Source organism: Chiloscyllium punctatum, chromosome 40 (genome assembly GCF_047496795.1).
Source record: "Chiloscyllium punctatum isolate Juve2018m chromosome 40, sChiPun1.3, whole genome shotgun sequence".
Classification (NCBI taxonomy): domain Eukaryota; kingdom Metazoa; phylum Chordata; class Chondrichthyes; order Orectolobiformes; family Hemiscylliidae; genus Chiloscyllium; species Chiloscyllium punctatum.
The window spans coordinates 22,666,834-22,683,931 of NC_092778.1; the positions used below are offsets into that span (position 1 = coordinate 22,666,834).

At 42.3% G+C, this 17,098-nt stretch overlaps 1 protein-coding gene and 1 long non-coding RNA gene across 3 annotated transcripts in view; one reads left to right on the top strand and one right to left on the bottom strand.

Annotated features, from left to right (window-relative positions):
• The window catches only part of LOC140464430 (uncharacterized), a 154,572-nt gene that overhangs the window by 71,150 nt on the left and 66,324 nt on the right, over window positions 1-17,098 (top strand). The window lies entirely within an intron of this gene.
• prr35 (proline rich 35) overlaps window positions 8,498-17,098 on the bottom strand; it is a 65,080-nt gene continuing 56,479 nt past the window's right edge. For both annotated transcript variants that reach the window (XM_072559472.1, XM_072559473.1), the window contains exon 4: window positions 8,498-14,730. In XM_072559472.1, the coding sequence (XP_072415573.1) occupies window positions 13,845-14,730 (886 nt within the window). In that variant the 3' untranslated portion in view covers window positions 8,498-13,844. The remainder of the gene's footprint in view (window positions 14,731-17,098) is intronic.

Genomic DNA, 17,098 nt, shown 5'->3' on the forward strand with positions numbered 1-17,098 from the left:
ACAGAATTTGTACATTCGATTGCTGCTTGTTTTGCCTCTGTTATTAATAGATATCTGTGTTTCTGTATAACAGTTGTGGTTGCAGTATTTGACTGAAAAGTATGATTAATTACGTGCCTCAACCAATGTGAAGCTGAAACAATTAAGGAATATCCTTCATAAAGCATGATTGATTAACAAGGGGATAGTGATCCAGTGCGCCACCTTTGATCTTCCAGTTGTCTAAGTAAGTAGTTGAGAATATGCAACTGGAGACCATGGTGCCATAAGGAGTATAAACAGGAAAAGGTCATTCAGCCCTTCGAGCCTTCTCCACCATTCATTAGGATCGTGGCTATTCCAATACTCTTCCCACCCATTCCCCGCCTTTCCCCATAAACCTTGATTTCTCTCCTGATCAAGAATCCAACTATATCAGCCTTAAGTTTACACAGCTCCACATCTCTGACCCATAGCTCTCTGTGGCAAGGAGTTCCAACCTCTGACAGAAGAAATTTCTGCTCATCATAGCCTTAAATTAATGCCTTCTTATTCTTATTCTTATCCTGGTGTCCTGCACTCTGCCAAAAGTGGAAACATCCTCTCAGCATTTACCTTGCTAAGAACTTGTATTGCCTTTACACCACCATTGGAGGGTGTGCTTTCTGTCACCTGGACCTTTAGCCTTACATTTCCTCCCCAAACCTCTTCTGCTCTTCACCTCATTTTCCTGCTTGAAGAGCATCAGTAAAACCGACCACTGACCAAGCTTGTGGCCTCCTGCCAAGGCCCGTTTCTGAGCTGATCTTGGTAATGGAGTGCACGTGGGGTCTGAAGCTTTGCTCCTGATCAAATAAGATTGTAAGGTTGCAAATAATGTCCTTCAGCCTGGATATTGGCTAGGGGCAGATAGCAATCAAAGGTTAGAGAATGGGAATCATATTGGTGGGCTGAGATAGTGGCTTTGTTCTTCCTGATGTTTAATTGCAGAACTGTTGACAGTAAGCCTGCAGTGTGAAAGCGATACTACTGATATTGATAATGACAGTGATGTTGTGATCTCAAGGATATGAAACAGTTAACCTTGGTGCACACAAGGAATGAATTAACTGGAACCCTTACTTATGATCAGTTTGGCAAACATTAACAAATGGATGGGAGGCTGGACAAGAATGAATGGAGAATGAAGTTGGAGAAGGGAGAGCAGGTTTAAAACTCTTAACAATAGAATGCTGAATTGTCTGAGAAGGAGGTAAGCGTGACATCACTAAGGTAATAGATTCCTAGAAGGTCAATGTGGAATCTCTTACCTTCAGTTTGTAGAAGATCAGGATCTGATAAATGGGATGGATGCTATTGTAATCAGCGCTGTAAATTGTGAAATTTAAAGTTGTGTTTAAGATCTGAGATGCAGTAAAAAGGACCCTATTTCAATCATGTGAGACAGTTTTGTATTTATGTGATGGAAATGCATTCACTGTGACCTTACTGCTCTGTGTTTAGGGTGATGGCTTCTTGTATGTAGGTGTGTCAGTTAATTTGAAAAAAATCTTATTGCTAATTTACACCTGTTATCTCAGGCTAATTACATAATGTAGCATCTAATATCTTGGAAATTAATGCTTTTCTTTGTGTTGCCACTTTAAGCTTAACTGAGGGTTGCTGGTTGAGGACATTAATAAATTCTTTTAATCCTGAACCTGTATGACAACTCAAAAATGGCTTCACTTAAAAAATGAGTAGTGAGAGTGTAAAAGGAGACCCTGAGAAATGAAATCAGTCTCTAAATATAAAAATAGCCCTCTGAAAGAAATTATGCTGATGTGGTATTGGATGATTTCATAACATGAATAACCAAGTTGTGCGCAATTGTCTGACAAAACCATGATCTGAAAATCAAGCTTTCAATGGGCTTATATAAACAATCATGGAATCCAATAGCAAAGAACTTTGCTAAAACTATAGAAAACAGTTTGACCTCACTTAACTATGGTTTCTAATTCTGAGTAACAATAGGATATGGAGCCCTTGTAAAGGGTCTAGAAGAGATTTATTGGAACAGCTCTGGAGGTGAGGTATTACAGAGAAGCTGAGAAGCCAGGGGGAATTTGATGGAGGTATATAATATCCTGAAGGATTTAGATAGAATAGAGAGAAACTTATTTCAATTTCTATAATATTTGAAAATCAGATGACCCAGATTTAATATAATTTAAATTAATTGGCCAAATGAGCAAAGGTCACAACTTTGGTACAGAATGCAGATAAGATTTGGGCTGCATTTCCTCCCTATAATTGAGGTGGATTTAGATTCAATTTATTGCTCAAATGGACATTAGATAAATGTTTGCAGAAAGAGAAAAGGGAAAGGAAGTGAGGGCGGTGGGGCACAGTGGTAGGACTGACTGGATTCCTCTTTGAAAGAACTGGTACCGACTCAATGGACCAAATGACCTCTTTCTGTACTGCACTGATCCCAGTTGTGTATCGCTAAGGATACTGGACCCAGAGTGTATTGCTAAGGCACTCGAGGGAAGCTGCCATGGGTTTCAGATTGGAGGTGGGGGGCGGGGGGGGGGGGGCGTGGTTGATAGGCCTAGACACAGGAGAAGTAGCAGAGGCCCACATTTCGCTCCTTGGCCCAGCCCAGAGGCAGAAGGAAGCCAATTAAGCTGAATTAATTATTAATGAGTCACATCAGGGGCATAACAAAACTCTCAGTGGCTGAAATGCTAGAAACCTGAGGCTGTTCCCCCAATTCCATGTGTGGGGAGTGAGGCGGGGCTTTTGTGAGGTTCTGTTCAGCAATTGGCTCTTAATGTGTAGAAGTATTAAGAAAACAATGCAAGTACAAAAATGAAAACACTCTTCAGCCATCATTTTCCAACTTTATTTACCAGTGTTAAAATCACAAGGTTAAGTAATTATGAATTAAAAAAAACACGTGGAGCAATTGCTATTAATCAATGAGGTAAAAGGAACTGAGATTCTTATATGGAATATATACACAGCATGCTTAATCCACCAAAATTAACCCATAATCATCAAATTTCATATACATTACACAAATAAATAGTTATTACCAGAACATTTTATACAGTTTAATCTTAAAGTGCCTTTTTGGTTTCTGTAATGTTATATTTTATGTGAGATACATACTAATATCTTGTATATTGGGAAAAAAAAACCACTTCCGTGTAAGATGCTCAGTTTTGAATATTCATAATGATATCCCAGTTCTTTTAATAAAGCATCAGCATCAAAATTATAAATTGTTATGGACAGAATAAATATTTTAAGTTCCAAGACTAGACAAGTGGGCAAAGAGGATATAGAACATAGAACAGTACAGCATAGAACAGGCCCTTCGGCCCACGATGTTGTGCCGAGCATTTATCTTAATCTAAGATCAGCCTAACCTACACACCCCTCAATTTACTGCTGTCCATGTGCTTGTCCAGCAGTTGCTTAAATGTCCCTAATATCTCTAACTATACTACCTTCGCTGGCAGTACATTCCACCACTCTCTGTGTAAAGAACCTACCTCTGACATCTCCCCTATACTTTCCTCCAATCACCTTAAAAATATGACCCCTCGTGACAGCCATTTCTGCTCTGGGGAAAAGTCTCTGGCTATCTACTCTGTCTAGCCTCTCAATACCTTGTACATATCTATCAAGTCACCTTTCTTCCTCCTTCTCTCCAGTGTGAAAAGCCCTAGCTAACTCAACTTCTCTTCATAAGACAAGCCCTCCAATCCTGGCAGCATCTCGGTAAATCTCTTCTGTACCCTCTCCAAAGCATCTACATCCTTCCTATACTGAGCTGACCAAAACTGGACACAATATTCCAAATGTGGTCTAACCAGGGTTTTATAGAGCTGCAGCAAAATCTTGCGGTTCTTAAATTCAACCCCCATGTTAATGAAAGCCAAAACACCATATACTTTCTTAACAACCCTATCCATTTGGGTGGCAACGATGAGGGATCTATGGATGTGGACCCCAAGATCCAGCTGTTCCTCCACACTGCCAAGAATCCAGTCTTTGACCCTGTATTTGGTATTCAAACTCGGAATAATCACTTCACGTTTATCCAGGTTGAACTCCATCTGCCACTTCTCAGCCCAGCTCTGCATCCCGTCAATGTCTTGTTGTAGCCTGCAACAGCCCTCGACACTATCTACACCACCACCGACCTTTGTATCATCGGCAAACTTACAAACTCATCTTCCACTTCCTCATCCAAGACATTTATAAAAACTACAAAGAGTAGAGGCCCAAGAACAGATCCCTGCGGGACACCACTGGTCACTGACCTCCAGGCGGAATACTTTTCATCCACTACCTTTTGCTGTGTCCTTTCGGCCAGCCAATCCTGTATCCAGACAAATTTCTTAACTTTCTGAATGACCATACAGTGGGGAGCCTTATCAAATGCCTCATGGAAATCCCCTTTGCCAACTTGTCTCGTCACATCCTCAAAAACTTCAATAAGGCTGACCTGCCCCTCACAAAACCATGCTAATTATCTTTAATCAAACTAAGTTTTTCCAAATAGTCATAAATCCTATCTCTTCGAATCCTTTCCAGTACCTTGCTTACCACAGATGTAAGACTGACTGGTCTGTAATTCCCAGGGATTTCCCAATTTCCTTTCTTGAACCGAGGAATAACATTTGCCTCCCTCCAATCTGCTGGCACTATCCCCGTGGAGGGTGAGGATGCAAATTTCATCACCAGAGGCACAGCAATCTCATTCCCCACTTCCCGTAATAACCTTGGGTAAATCTGGTCTGGCCCTGGGTACTTATCTATCTTGATGCTTCCCAGAGTTTCGACTAATGAAATCTTACAATTACAGCCATGTTTTTCACCATTAACAAATCAGTGGATAAAGTTCACAAATATTATAAAAATACAACAGATATAGAATTAACTATTGCAATATTGCTCAGACTATTTTAGATGTTGGAATTATTCCAATCACCATAGCACATGTTGAGGGTTAGTCAGTGTCTGCTTCCTACTGTCATAATTGCTTCATTATTACTGATCAACTTTGTTCCTACTTAGAGCTTAGAAGACGTTGTGTGTCCCACTTGAGAAGTGAATTTATTGCCAGCAAAATACACTTAACGAAAATGCGGCAGGAAAGCTAACACTGATGGTGGCAGCTGATAACAGAACTGACACTTCTCAGCCAATGGAAACATCAAGAACCTGCTACTGGAATCAAACCATGGCTTCTGTTGGTCTGTTGAGGGAGATTCCTTCAAATGATTACACAGGCCCACTGTAAACTTCTCCATTCATTGGTTCTGGGCTACGTGGTACTGGAGGGGTAATGGCTGGCAGCTCAGTGGTTCACACTACTGCCTCACAGTGGCAGGGACCCCGGTTTGATTCCAGCCTTGAGTGACTGTCTATGGGAAATTTGCATATCCTCCCTGTGTCTACATTGGTTTCCCTGAGTACTCTGGCTTCCACTCACTGTCTAAAGATGGGCAGGTTAGTGGATTGTCCATGCTAAATTGCCCATAATTTCTGGAATGTCAGTTTGGTGGATTGGCCATGGGAAACTGTGGGGCTATGAGCTTGGGGGATGGGATGGGGGTGGGGTGGTGATGGGTGGGATGCTTTTCAGAGGGTTAGTGATACTCAGTGGGCCAAATCCTTTCTGCACTGAAGGGGTTCTATGAAAAATTAATCTTAGGCCAACCGATAGGTGGAGAAATGGTTAATGTTACTATGGGATTGCTAAAGTGTCTACAATTGCGTAAGGTGCAGAATTAAGTCATTTGGTCCATTGAGACTCCAGCCCCCTACCCCCATTCAGAAAGATCATGGTTGATCTGAAAATCCTCACCTTCACTTTCCTGCCCTTTCCTCACAACCCTTGATTTCCTTCCTGATTAAAAATGTCTGTCTCAGCATCGAATATACTTCACAATCTTGCCTCAACAACCCTCTGTGGTACAGAATTCCATCACTTCAAAACCCTCAGAGAGGAAATTCCTCCTTGAAATTATGCCACAGAGTCCGACATCCCATCACCAAGTCACCCTTTATTTATGCGTGTAGAGTCCTTGACACTGATCCAACTCCCTCAGAGCCAGCTCTCAGAGTGAGCTGAACCTCTAACACTCCTGTTTATTTATTTATTTTTTCTTCTTTTTTTTCTACCGCGTGCTCCTTCTCCAAGGACACCCGGGCAACCACTCCTGTTTATATCTGTCAGCCAGGGCTCCCTGATTGGATCAGGTTAACAGCCCCAGTCAGGGGACTCATATTCAATGAGGTTCACATGGCTGACCTCATTACAATCACAACATTGTTCCCCCTCTGAGCCTGAGGGTTCATTTTATTTGTAGCTCCTCCGAGGGCAATTTAGCACTGGGTCAGGTTTCTGCAACTCTGCTTCTGATGGGAACGGTTTGTGATGCCCATTAGCTCAGCTCTTGTGCCTGAATTTACTGACTTCTTCAGGCGTCAAAAGCATGCTCATCTCAGATTCCCAGCTATCTTCAACACTTGATGGAGAGAGAGAACCCACAGAGTCTAGAACAGTTGGAAAGAGAGTCGAGAAGCTGGGCATGTTTTGCTTTCACATCGTTTGTGAGTTTGCAGCCTTTATATGGTCCACGTGCTAGTTTGGGACTGTCACAACTACCTGAAATTTATACGTCACTGGACCTCACCTCTCATCGACCATGCCGCTTACACATGCAGGGCCGTACATGTGGTCCATACACCAACCTTCATCCCTTGAAGCAAACTGTCTCTCTTGTCCAGCGGACTGTTATGTCCAGCATTAGTGTTCCTGATGTCATTACAGCCCCCCAACCACTAGTCCCCAACCCCCAGATCTGAGAAGATTAGTTTTAACCCAGTGCGGAGTCTTCTCCCCATTAGCAACTCTGCTGGAGCTATCCCTGTAGGTGCATGAGGGATGGTCCTATAATCAAATAGGAACTGGGATAGTTTTGTATCTAGTGAAGCTGTAGGTAGTTTATTTAAGCCTGATTTCAAAGTTTGGACTACTCTTTCTGCCAGACCATTGGATGATGGATGGGATGAATTTGTCCTTATATGTCAAATACCATTTAACTTTAGGAAATACTCAAATTCCTTGCTGTTAAACGATTGCCCGTCGTCAGTCATCAAAACTTCCTGGCGTCCAGGCATTGCAAAAGGTACATACGGTTTTTCTATCATCATCTCTGTGTTTGACAAATGAACTCTATGCATGTCCAGCCATTTTGAGTGGGTGTCCACAATAAGTAATATCATCGAGCCCATAGTCGATGTGTAACCGAGTCAAGGGTTCACCCGGCCATTCCCATGAATGTGCGGAGGCTGCTGGTGTTAATTTTTGACCTTGTTGGCATTATGGGTACTGCCCCACCAATGGAGCTACATCTGCCTCCAATCTTGGTCACTTGACTTAACCTCTCAACTACATCTTCATTTTGGAAACCCCTGGATGATGTTCAGTCAGTATCTGGCAGTGACCTGTGCTTGGGACAATCGCTCTTGTTTCCCATAATAATATACCATTCTCTACTGCGATCTGGTCTCTCCAGGTCCAAAAAAGTTTCACTTCTGGTTGTGATGGGCCTGTGGCTTCCCCGGTCACCACCAGCAGTTTCAGTTTTACCAGGACTGAATCTTTCTGCGTCCAAAGTCTGGTCAGCTGTGACTGGAAGTTTGTCCAGAAAATTTAAAACTATTACAGCCTCTTCCAGTGGCGGTACCACTGGTGGTGTATCTGCCAGTGGGAGGTGACTCCATGCATCCGCATTTACTACTCGGCCTCCCGGATTGTGTTCCAACCTGTAATTACACACTTAGTATTAGAGCCCACTGCTGAATTCAGCCTGAAGCTGTGGCCAGCGCTGCCTTGTCTTCTTTAAGTAGACCTAACAGGGTTTGTGATCTGTAATTATTACAAATTTTTGTCTGTAAAGGTATTGGTGGAACTTCCTGACTCCAAATATAACCGCTAAACCTTTCTTCTCTATCTGGGCGTAAATGCGCTCTGCGTTAGCCAAAGTCTTGGATGCATTTGCTATGGGACATTCCTCTCCGTTGGGCCACCTATGAGCTAATACTATTCCAGTGCCATAAGGGGAGGCATCACATGTCAATACCGGATCTCACCTGGGATCACAGTGTACCAACACCTTAGAGGATTGTAACTGTGTCTTCACTTCACTGAAAGCTATGGCTTGGCTATGCGACCATTTCCAAGGCTGACTTTTGTTTAATAGTTGATGCACAGGTACCAGGATGGAGGCCAGATTATGTATGAACTTTCCACAATAGTTCATGAGCCCAAGGAAAGATCTAAGCTTCTGCTGACATGGGAGCCAAAACACCTTTGATTGCCCTCACTTTATCTTCCAGTTTAGCTGACGTGTAGCCCAAATAGATCATTTGGAGTGCCTGGAACACACATTTTTCCCTCCTAAGGTGTACATCTGCCCCGGAGAAACATTTAAGCACCAAGTCCAAGTTCTCTAAATGATCTTTATTTGTTTTCACTGTTATTAGCACATCATCCATATAAATGGTGATATGGGTTAGACCTTGTGAAATGTTCTCCATCATCCGCTGGAAAGTGGACAGGCTGATGACACCCCAAATGGCAGTCTCATATATTGGTACAAACCCTTATGAGTATTCATTGGAGCAGATGTCTGGGAATCCTCATCCAGTCGCAATTGCAAGTATGCATGGCTCATATCCAGCTTTGTGACAGACTGCCCCCTGCCAGCTTTGTATATAAATCCTCTTTGCAAGGGATTGGGTATTTATCCAGCTGCATAAAGCAGTTTAACATTTGTTTAAAATCTCCACAAAGGTGAACCCACCCATTGGGCTTCACAATCGATACGACCAGTGCTGCCCATTCCACAAACTGGACTGGGGTTTGACGATTCCTTCACTTTCCAGCCTCCTGATTTCTGCCTCGCTGTTTGCCCGTAAGGCAAATGGCACTGGGACAGGCCTTGTAGAATCATGGAATTGCTTCCTGGTCAATGTGCAAGGTGGCTTTGGCTCCTTTGATAGTCAGTAGACCTTCCTGAAAAACATCCGGGTATTTAATTAGGATTTCACCCAGGCAGTTATTTTCTAATTGAAAAATGTTGAGCCAATCGAGGTGAACTAATTTTGTCCAGTCAGTGTGGGGCCTGAGCCTTTTACTACCATCCGTGGGATCTGAACCAGCTGCTTCCCATAAGGGACCAGAAGCGAAGTTGTATCCTTAATCTGTAAAGGGTCCCCAGTATGGGTTGTCAGTCTAGCCGAGGTCTTGCCCATACTTAAGGGCTGGAGTACACAGTGAACCTTGTTAAAGACTGGTTCTGCGATCACTGAAACAGCTGCACTGACATCGACATCTATTGGAACTGGATGATAATTTAACCAGGCGTTTATTTTCATTGGTTTTGATTTGGATGTTGCAAAGCAATTTAAACTGTTCCAAACCAGATGTAGGTGGACTTTCCAGGGTGTGCACTCTCCTGGATACTGGCCTATGAGTACTCTGACACAATTCTGGCCTGGGGGGACTCTTTTACTGTCTCATGTTTGCATACTGGCAGCAACTACAATGGCTTGCTGGCCTGGATCCTGGAGAAAATTTTAACTGTTTGGCCGAAGCCCTGCTTTATTTTGGGGTTTTTCTGTGGGCTGACCTAGAATCCCTCTGTTCAGGATATGGCCTGACTGAGGCGATACAATTGTCTTTATTCAAGCGGTGTTCCCCAAGCTCAGTCAGACTTCCATCGGAATACCCTGTAACTCATGTGCTCCACTTGCTGCATTTTCCTGGGAAAGCCAGATGCAGGGCCTGTTTGATGTCCAATTGGGCTTCCACTAGTAGACGCTTTTGCATGGTTACAGCATTAATCTTCTGCTCGTTGCCACTGAAATAACTCCACAGAGGCCAGTGTCCCGTCACCAAGTCACCTTTTCTGTTCAGAATTGCATCACTCACCTGAACCATTGCCAGGAGCTTTCCCCACTCAGTAAATGCCAGATATTGCTCAGGAAATTCCAAGCCCATCATTCCAAACATATAATTCCTCAGGATTATATACCAATTTATGTACCAATGCCCTTTATTTACATGTGCAGAGCCCTCAACACTGATCCAGCTTCCTCAGAGCCAGCTCTCAGAGTGAACAGAACCTCCAATACCCCTCTCAGCCAGGGCTCCCTGACTGAACCAGGTTAACAGCCCCAATCAGGGAACTCATATTCTATTGGGTCCATCTGACTGACCTTGTTACAATTAGTGCACTCCTCATCTCTGTCTTCAAAGTGCGATCCTTATTCTGAGATTTTGTTTTCTTCCTGGACTCTCTCATAGGATAAACCAACTTCCCTGCATCTACTTACTCACGTTACAGTGTGAAGATACTTCACTACTGAAGACCGAAAATGACAAAGCCATAACCAGGGTATTATAATTCTGACATGCAGTTGGAAGGAGTAGAAATTGCTCTGAATGCACTTTCATGTACATACTGGACATTTGCTTGATCATGTGACCATGAAATGGTGCCCAATTTGCACAAATGATCAAGTTAAATCCAATAGACAAACCAGCAGTGCTAGCGATATTGTTGACTGGGTCTTCCTCTGATCTTGGGAGATTGGCAGGAAGGCACATTCTTTTTGTGCACTCCTGTAAGAATTGATCAACAATTTCTGCCTCTGCTAGGAGAACTACACTTTGCCTACAGCAGTTCCCACTGTGAGTTGTGGACAATGGTAGGTGTAGGTTGGCCCACCACCTGACCCAATCCTGATGGCAGCAAGTACTCCAGCCAGGCTAACTAGCTCCTGAGTGGGCAGAGATGGCTGTGTCAATGTGTACAGAACTAATCCATCTTACACACCTACCTGCATTTTTATTCAGGGGTGGCATGATGGCTCCGCGGTTAGCACTGCTATCTCATAACACCAGGAACCAAGGTTCAATTCTAGCCTTGGGTGACTGTCTGTGGGGAGTTTGCATTTTCTTCGTGTATCTGCATGGGTTTGCTCCGGTTTCCTCCCAGAGTCCAAAGATGTGTGGATTGGTCATGCTAAATTGCCTGTAGTGTCCAGGGATGTGCAGACTAGGATTAGCCAGGATGAATTTGTAGTTATGAAGAAAGGGTCTGGATGGGATGCTCTTCAGAGGGTCAATGCATATATCAGGATATATTAATGCATCATTATTCCATACAGACAATTAATCTAAACAAGGCAACAGACAGGGAGTCTTATCTTGCATTTTATCTTGCACTCAATAGGAGTGATAAACAAGATAATCAATTTCAGAAAGGGAACTACAAATTATACACACAAGTAGAAGGTGCTGATTGGTTGGATTATAGTTGACATGGAGATACAGCAGGAACGGTTAACTGTATTCTCAGCTAACAAATTGCATTCAAACCAAGAAAGTCAACTTTGATCGATCTGTGTATTTCCATGGTGACCGCAATAGGTATTGGCTGTCTCTGTTGCCCCTTCCTCACTGATAAAGATACAGTGTGTGCACAAATTCCTTTTATCTAGAAATAACATGCCTTTGTGTGAAGTACAATGGAAACCATAAGATGATCAGGCAGGCAGACAATATGAAACATTTGTAAGTGCTGCATTTATTCATACACAAGAGTCAGTCCTTTTGTGTCAATAGATTGAGTCAGTGGTCAATGCATTGCAAAGGTGCAAAGAGGAAAGAGCAATAGAGCCAGCCAGTGGCTGCCATATCTCCACAACAATGCTCAGGCCTGGTTTGAATTTAATCAGTTAACTAGAGATGATATCTTATGCTTCTTGCTCAAGGTTAACTATAATCCAGTCATTCAGCACCATCTTCTGGGGTGACATGGTGGCTCAGTGGTTAACACTGTTGCCTTACAGCGTTAGGACCTGAGTTTGATTCCCACCTCAGGTGACTGTCTGTGTGGAGTTTGCACATTCTCCCCGTGTCTGTGTGGGTTTCCTCTGGGTTCTCTGGTTTCCTCCCACAGTCCAAAGATATGCAGGTTAGGTGAATTGGCCAAGCTAAATTGCCCACACTAAATTGCCCACAGTGTTCAGGGATGTGTAGGTTAGGTGCATCAGTCAGGGGTAAATGTAGAGAAGTAGGGGAATGGATCTGGGTGGGATACTCTTTGGAGGGTTGGTGTGGGCTTGTTGGGCAAAATGGCCTGTTTCCACACTGTAGGGACTCTATGATTCGCATAAAGTGGTGAAGTGGTTGATGGAGGCAAGATGGCACCGAAGAGTGGCAACTTGCATTGCCCCATCAGCGGCAGCTCGGCGAAGGGGACTCGTACCTGGCCATCAGGGCCATGGTTCATGGTGAACACTGAACAAAAAGGACTGTAAAGTCGGACACGTTCTTTATTTGTTTATTCCTCTGCCTTTATATTCAATGTTTTGGTTTATTTTCTGTGTTTTAAGAAGGGTGGCGAGATTATATGACACTTTTCACTGCACTTTGTGACAATAAATAAATCAAATAAATCACATTGCAGAATCTATTGTCCCTTTTCGAAATCTGATTATCTTGCATTTCAGCTCTGGACTGCAAATTTGAAAAGCTTCACGTGTCTTTTCAGCAAGGTCCAAGTGAGGCAGTCCATTGAAAGTGCAGTGAGGTGAAGGACTCAGGTGTATAAAACACTGGTAGCTACGTGGACAATACAGTGCATATTCAGGTAATGGGTTACAATTTTTTCATGTAACATGCAGACACAGGTCACAACTGCCTTGTCCACTGCCTGTGTATGAGGTCCACACATGATCATTGCTTCCTGAAGACTTCAGGCTGCTCTTTGCTTTCATCTTGCAACCTGCATAGATCCTTGTAGCAGTCCTTGCTGCCTTTTCAATACCTCCTTCGAGAGTGTCAAAGGTCAAAATCCAACAGCATTCCTCTGCTCTGAACTGGAAACCTCAGCTGCAGATCTTGACAACTGAACTTGAGATATTTTGTGGTCAATGTTTCCAGAGATGCATCTGGAGCAAGTGAGGGCTTGAAGCAAAGCCTCCTGGTTCAAAGACAGGGAAACTACCACTGCACCATTACCTCTACAAAACAGTTGTTATAGCAGCCATAACCCAGTCTCAAAGGCAACCAAAATGTTTAAAACAACTGAACACTTAATGAAAATGAGGAGCCCTTTAATTATTGGTTCTACAAGTTAGTTTCTGGCTGATTCCACCATGGTGTACTGGACAGATTAAGGAAGTACCATTTCATGGGGCATGTAGGCACCAATTTGCAGGAGTTTGATTCCAATATTTCAATGAAGTCCATTCTATTTGAGGGAACTTGTGGGGACTCCTATCAAGTGCCTGCATCATCACTATCATATCTCACGCACATTTACATCACTTTTATTGGTACACCCGTGAGTGTAGTGTCTATTTTGGACCCTGTAAGCATACCAGGTACATTGCAATGTCTATTCTGTTATATTGGTTTATCTAAATGGGCATAATTTTGGACAAAAACTGGAGTTAAAATTTCTTGGATATGATTTGTACCATGTACACCTGTCTATAGTAAGCAATAACAGAGCTCTGAACACTACCACATAGAATATTCATAATTGATGGGTATGGATTTGATGGGGCATCTTCTGTCATGCAGTATACAGGAGCTCAAGACTTTGATTATCAAAGGGGATTCCATTTTGTTCTTTTCGATAAAATTCCAATTTCAACAATATTTGCAATTCAGTTCAGATATTGCAAGGATCTGTTCCAGTGCTGCTCAATAATTGCTCTCATATGTCTACATATGCACCAAATTTCACAGTGCTTTCTTCCTCACATTGCTGGATTCAAATAATCCTACTCTGCTTTACCAATCCTAATGTCTCAGCCACTAAAGGGTTGAGGGTGCACAATTTGTCGCCTTCGTTCTGGCTATGGCTCGATAGTGACCTAAGAGGCACACTGGAGTCTGCTTCACACTTTGTTGTTCTGTTTATAAAGGTCTGCTCTGCGGAAACACTCCTGAGCAGCTGTGGACTGTTTGGTTCAGTTGGGTCTGCCTTACTGATTGTACTTGTGTTGACGTCAGAGCAAGTCTTCAGTCTTTCAAAGTTGTGTATTTTGATGCACAAATCCAGTGAGGTGTTTTCAGAGTCTCCGAAACAGCTTTCTTGAACCGTGAACTTGCTTTCTTTACACTTATTGCCCACTAGCCTTACTTCCTCAAAACTTGTTTTCTGATTGACACATTTTTCAACTGCTTCTTCTGAGGCATCATTGCTCGAACTGTGCTTTACAAGGCCATCAAGGGACTTTTTGACAGAGAGGTCCAGGGGTCCTTCACTCTGCTTGTTAGTCTCTTCTAGTGCCTGTCGGATATGCAGCAGTTCCCTTCTAATCTTTGTGAGCTGGCCCCTGAGTTGTTTCTGCCCAGGTGTGTCTTCATTGTCCACAAAGCAAAGCTGTTCTTCAACATCTTGGTATTCATGCATCACCTTGTAGAGATCATCTATCAGCACTGCAGAGTCACCTTTCTCCTGGGCTTTCTGAAGATAGTGGGACATTCTCCTAGATTTACACAGGCTGTTACTTTTCGGAGAAGGTTCAGCTGGGGATTGATGCCTGAACTCTGGACTGTTTCTATGACGTTCTTTGGCCATTCCATTAGTCTCTGTGTCCCATTGGGGAAATGCATTTTGATGAGTTGAAAAACTCTCAACGCAAGGCTGTAAACTGTTAAAAACAATGTTAAAATTCCTGTTACATAAACAGAATGTAAAGTTGGGATTAGTCAAAACTTCAGTTTGGCTATCACCTTATATTATTTATCAAGATTTTCGTTGTGAGTCTAATTCATTTATTAGGAAAAACCAGCTACTACAGAAGATGATTAAGAAGCATTTAAGATGCACTCTACCCCATGCAAGGTGCCTTTATAGTTTTAACAGCAGTTAACTCTATCAAATATTTCATTCCTAAAGTTCATATGAAGAGTCAAATTTCTACAGTAAGGCAAGTGACTCCAAGGAGATAACCTAATACTGAAACTTCACATTAAACAGCTCATTACATAAAATGATACGATATTAGTAACTACATTGAGTTGCTAACTATGGACTTGTATCAGAGTGGGTAGGAGTTGAGCATGTAGCAGAGCCGAATTTGTGGAGAGGAGATTGTTTCAATATTTTGCCAGTTTCTCATGAGCGAAAGTTAGTAATTTTACAACCTTCCCAAATGAATTTCGTCAGACACCAGATTTCCAGTGATTTCTGTCTTAATTGCCTTTCAATGAGTGAAGTTACGGTCGTGCTGTAGAAAGCCAATCCCCTCCATCATTCTGTGCACTAAATAAACTGAACTTTTGTCCCATTGATAATTTGTGATGAAGAAATCAGTAAACATAAAAGAAAATGAAAATATAACGGTCTTGGGAAGGTTCTGTTTTGTGGATGTGGAGTCTTCTGGGTTCTAAATAGGGTGCAAAACCTCCTCATGTCATGACAATGACCATAATTTGAAAGGAATTAGTTGGCCAAGGAACACTTTGAGAAGTTGTTGAGAATTTAGACAGCAGCTTAAAAATGCAGTTTTTAAAAACGTCTTACAGCATGTTTCTTGAGCTAGTAATGTACAATTATGAACGTTTTCTAAGAAATATTCATGAGGCAATTCTATCTTGAATGTCACAGAATACCTACAGAGTGGAAATAGGCCATTTAGCCCAACAAGTCCACACTGACCTTCCGAAGAGTAACCAAACCCATTCCCCTACTCTATTATTCTACATTTACTCCTGACTAATGCACCTCGGTTGCATGTCCCTGAACACTATGGGTAATTTCCCATGGCCAATTCACCTAACCTGCACTTCTTTGGACTGTAGGAGGAAACTGGACCACCCGGAGGAAACCCACCCAGACACAGGAAATGTGTAAGTAAACACCAAACCAAAGTAGTTATATTTGAAAGTATTTATTCAGAAGCAGTTATCTTGAGCAATTAACTATTGCAAAATCCAAATGATCAAGGTAAGAGTCATGGTTCATTTAAAGTTGATCATGCTTTTCAAATAAGGCAATCATTTGCCATTCATAAACTTCCTTTCCATAGTAAATTCTATGATTTACTTTGCACTTCATTCACCATTCCAACTTGATTTATTAGTGAAATGTTCTGTGCTTCAGAATTCTCTCCCTGAAACTTTCTGCCTTCCTACCTTCACGTTCACTTCTCAGTTGTCCTATAAATCTCTCTCACTCTCCTTCAATTTCCTTTTCCCCTCACCTGAGAGAAAGTTTCTGTGATTAACATTGTCTTGCATTCCAACCATTAATTTGATGGATTCCATTTCCATCTCTGTTCTCTATTCCTGACTTTGATGTTCAGCCTCCACAGAGAGTTAATGGATGTTGGGTCAATGAACTTATTCTAAACTGAGTTGGATAGATTTCTGACAGACAAGGGGGTCCAAAGTTTTGGAAGGTCGCATAGGAAAGTAAAGTTGAGGTTATAATCAAATCATTAATGACCTTGTGGAATGGCAGAATGGGTTTGAGGGTTTGAATGATTTATTGTTCCTAATTCCTTTGGTCCTCTGAGAAATTAGAATTTTCACTTGTATTTTCACTCATGTTGTGATGAAGCACTGGCTCTTTTTATTTTTCTAAACCCACTAGTGCCAGTTATTGAAGAAAAACAGAAAAAAAGTGATGAGAAACCCAACATGCTTGGCAATATCTCTTGAGAGAAAAGCAGAGGTTTGACTCCAATACATCTCTTCTTCAGAACAGAAGGGGACTGAAAAAGTGATCTTTTTACGCTGTTGGAAAAGGGAGGAAAGAGGAACAGTGGAACACAGCAGAAGGGTGCTGAGAGCAAAAGGTAAAGGGAATGCTAAGGAGAGTAGAGAAGTGACATAGAAAAAGAGTTGGTGTTACTGTTTGGTATTAATGGCAAGTGTGTGCAGATCAACTGAACTGAGGTCAAATCCATGCAAACAAGACCCTGGGTAGAAGGGAAGATGAAGGGGAGAGGGTACAATCTATTAGCACCTACATTTAACACCTATCCTTCATCAATACTGTCAATACCTATGTCT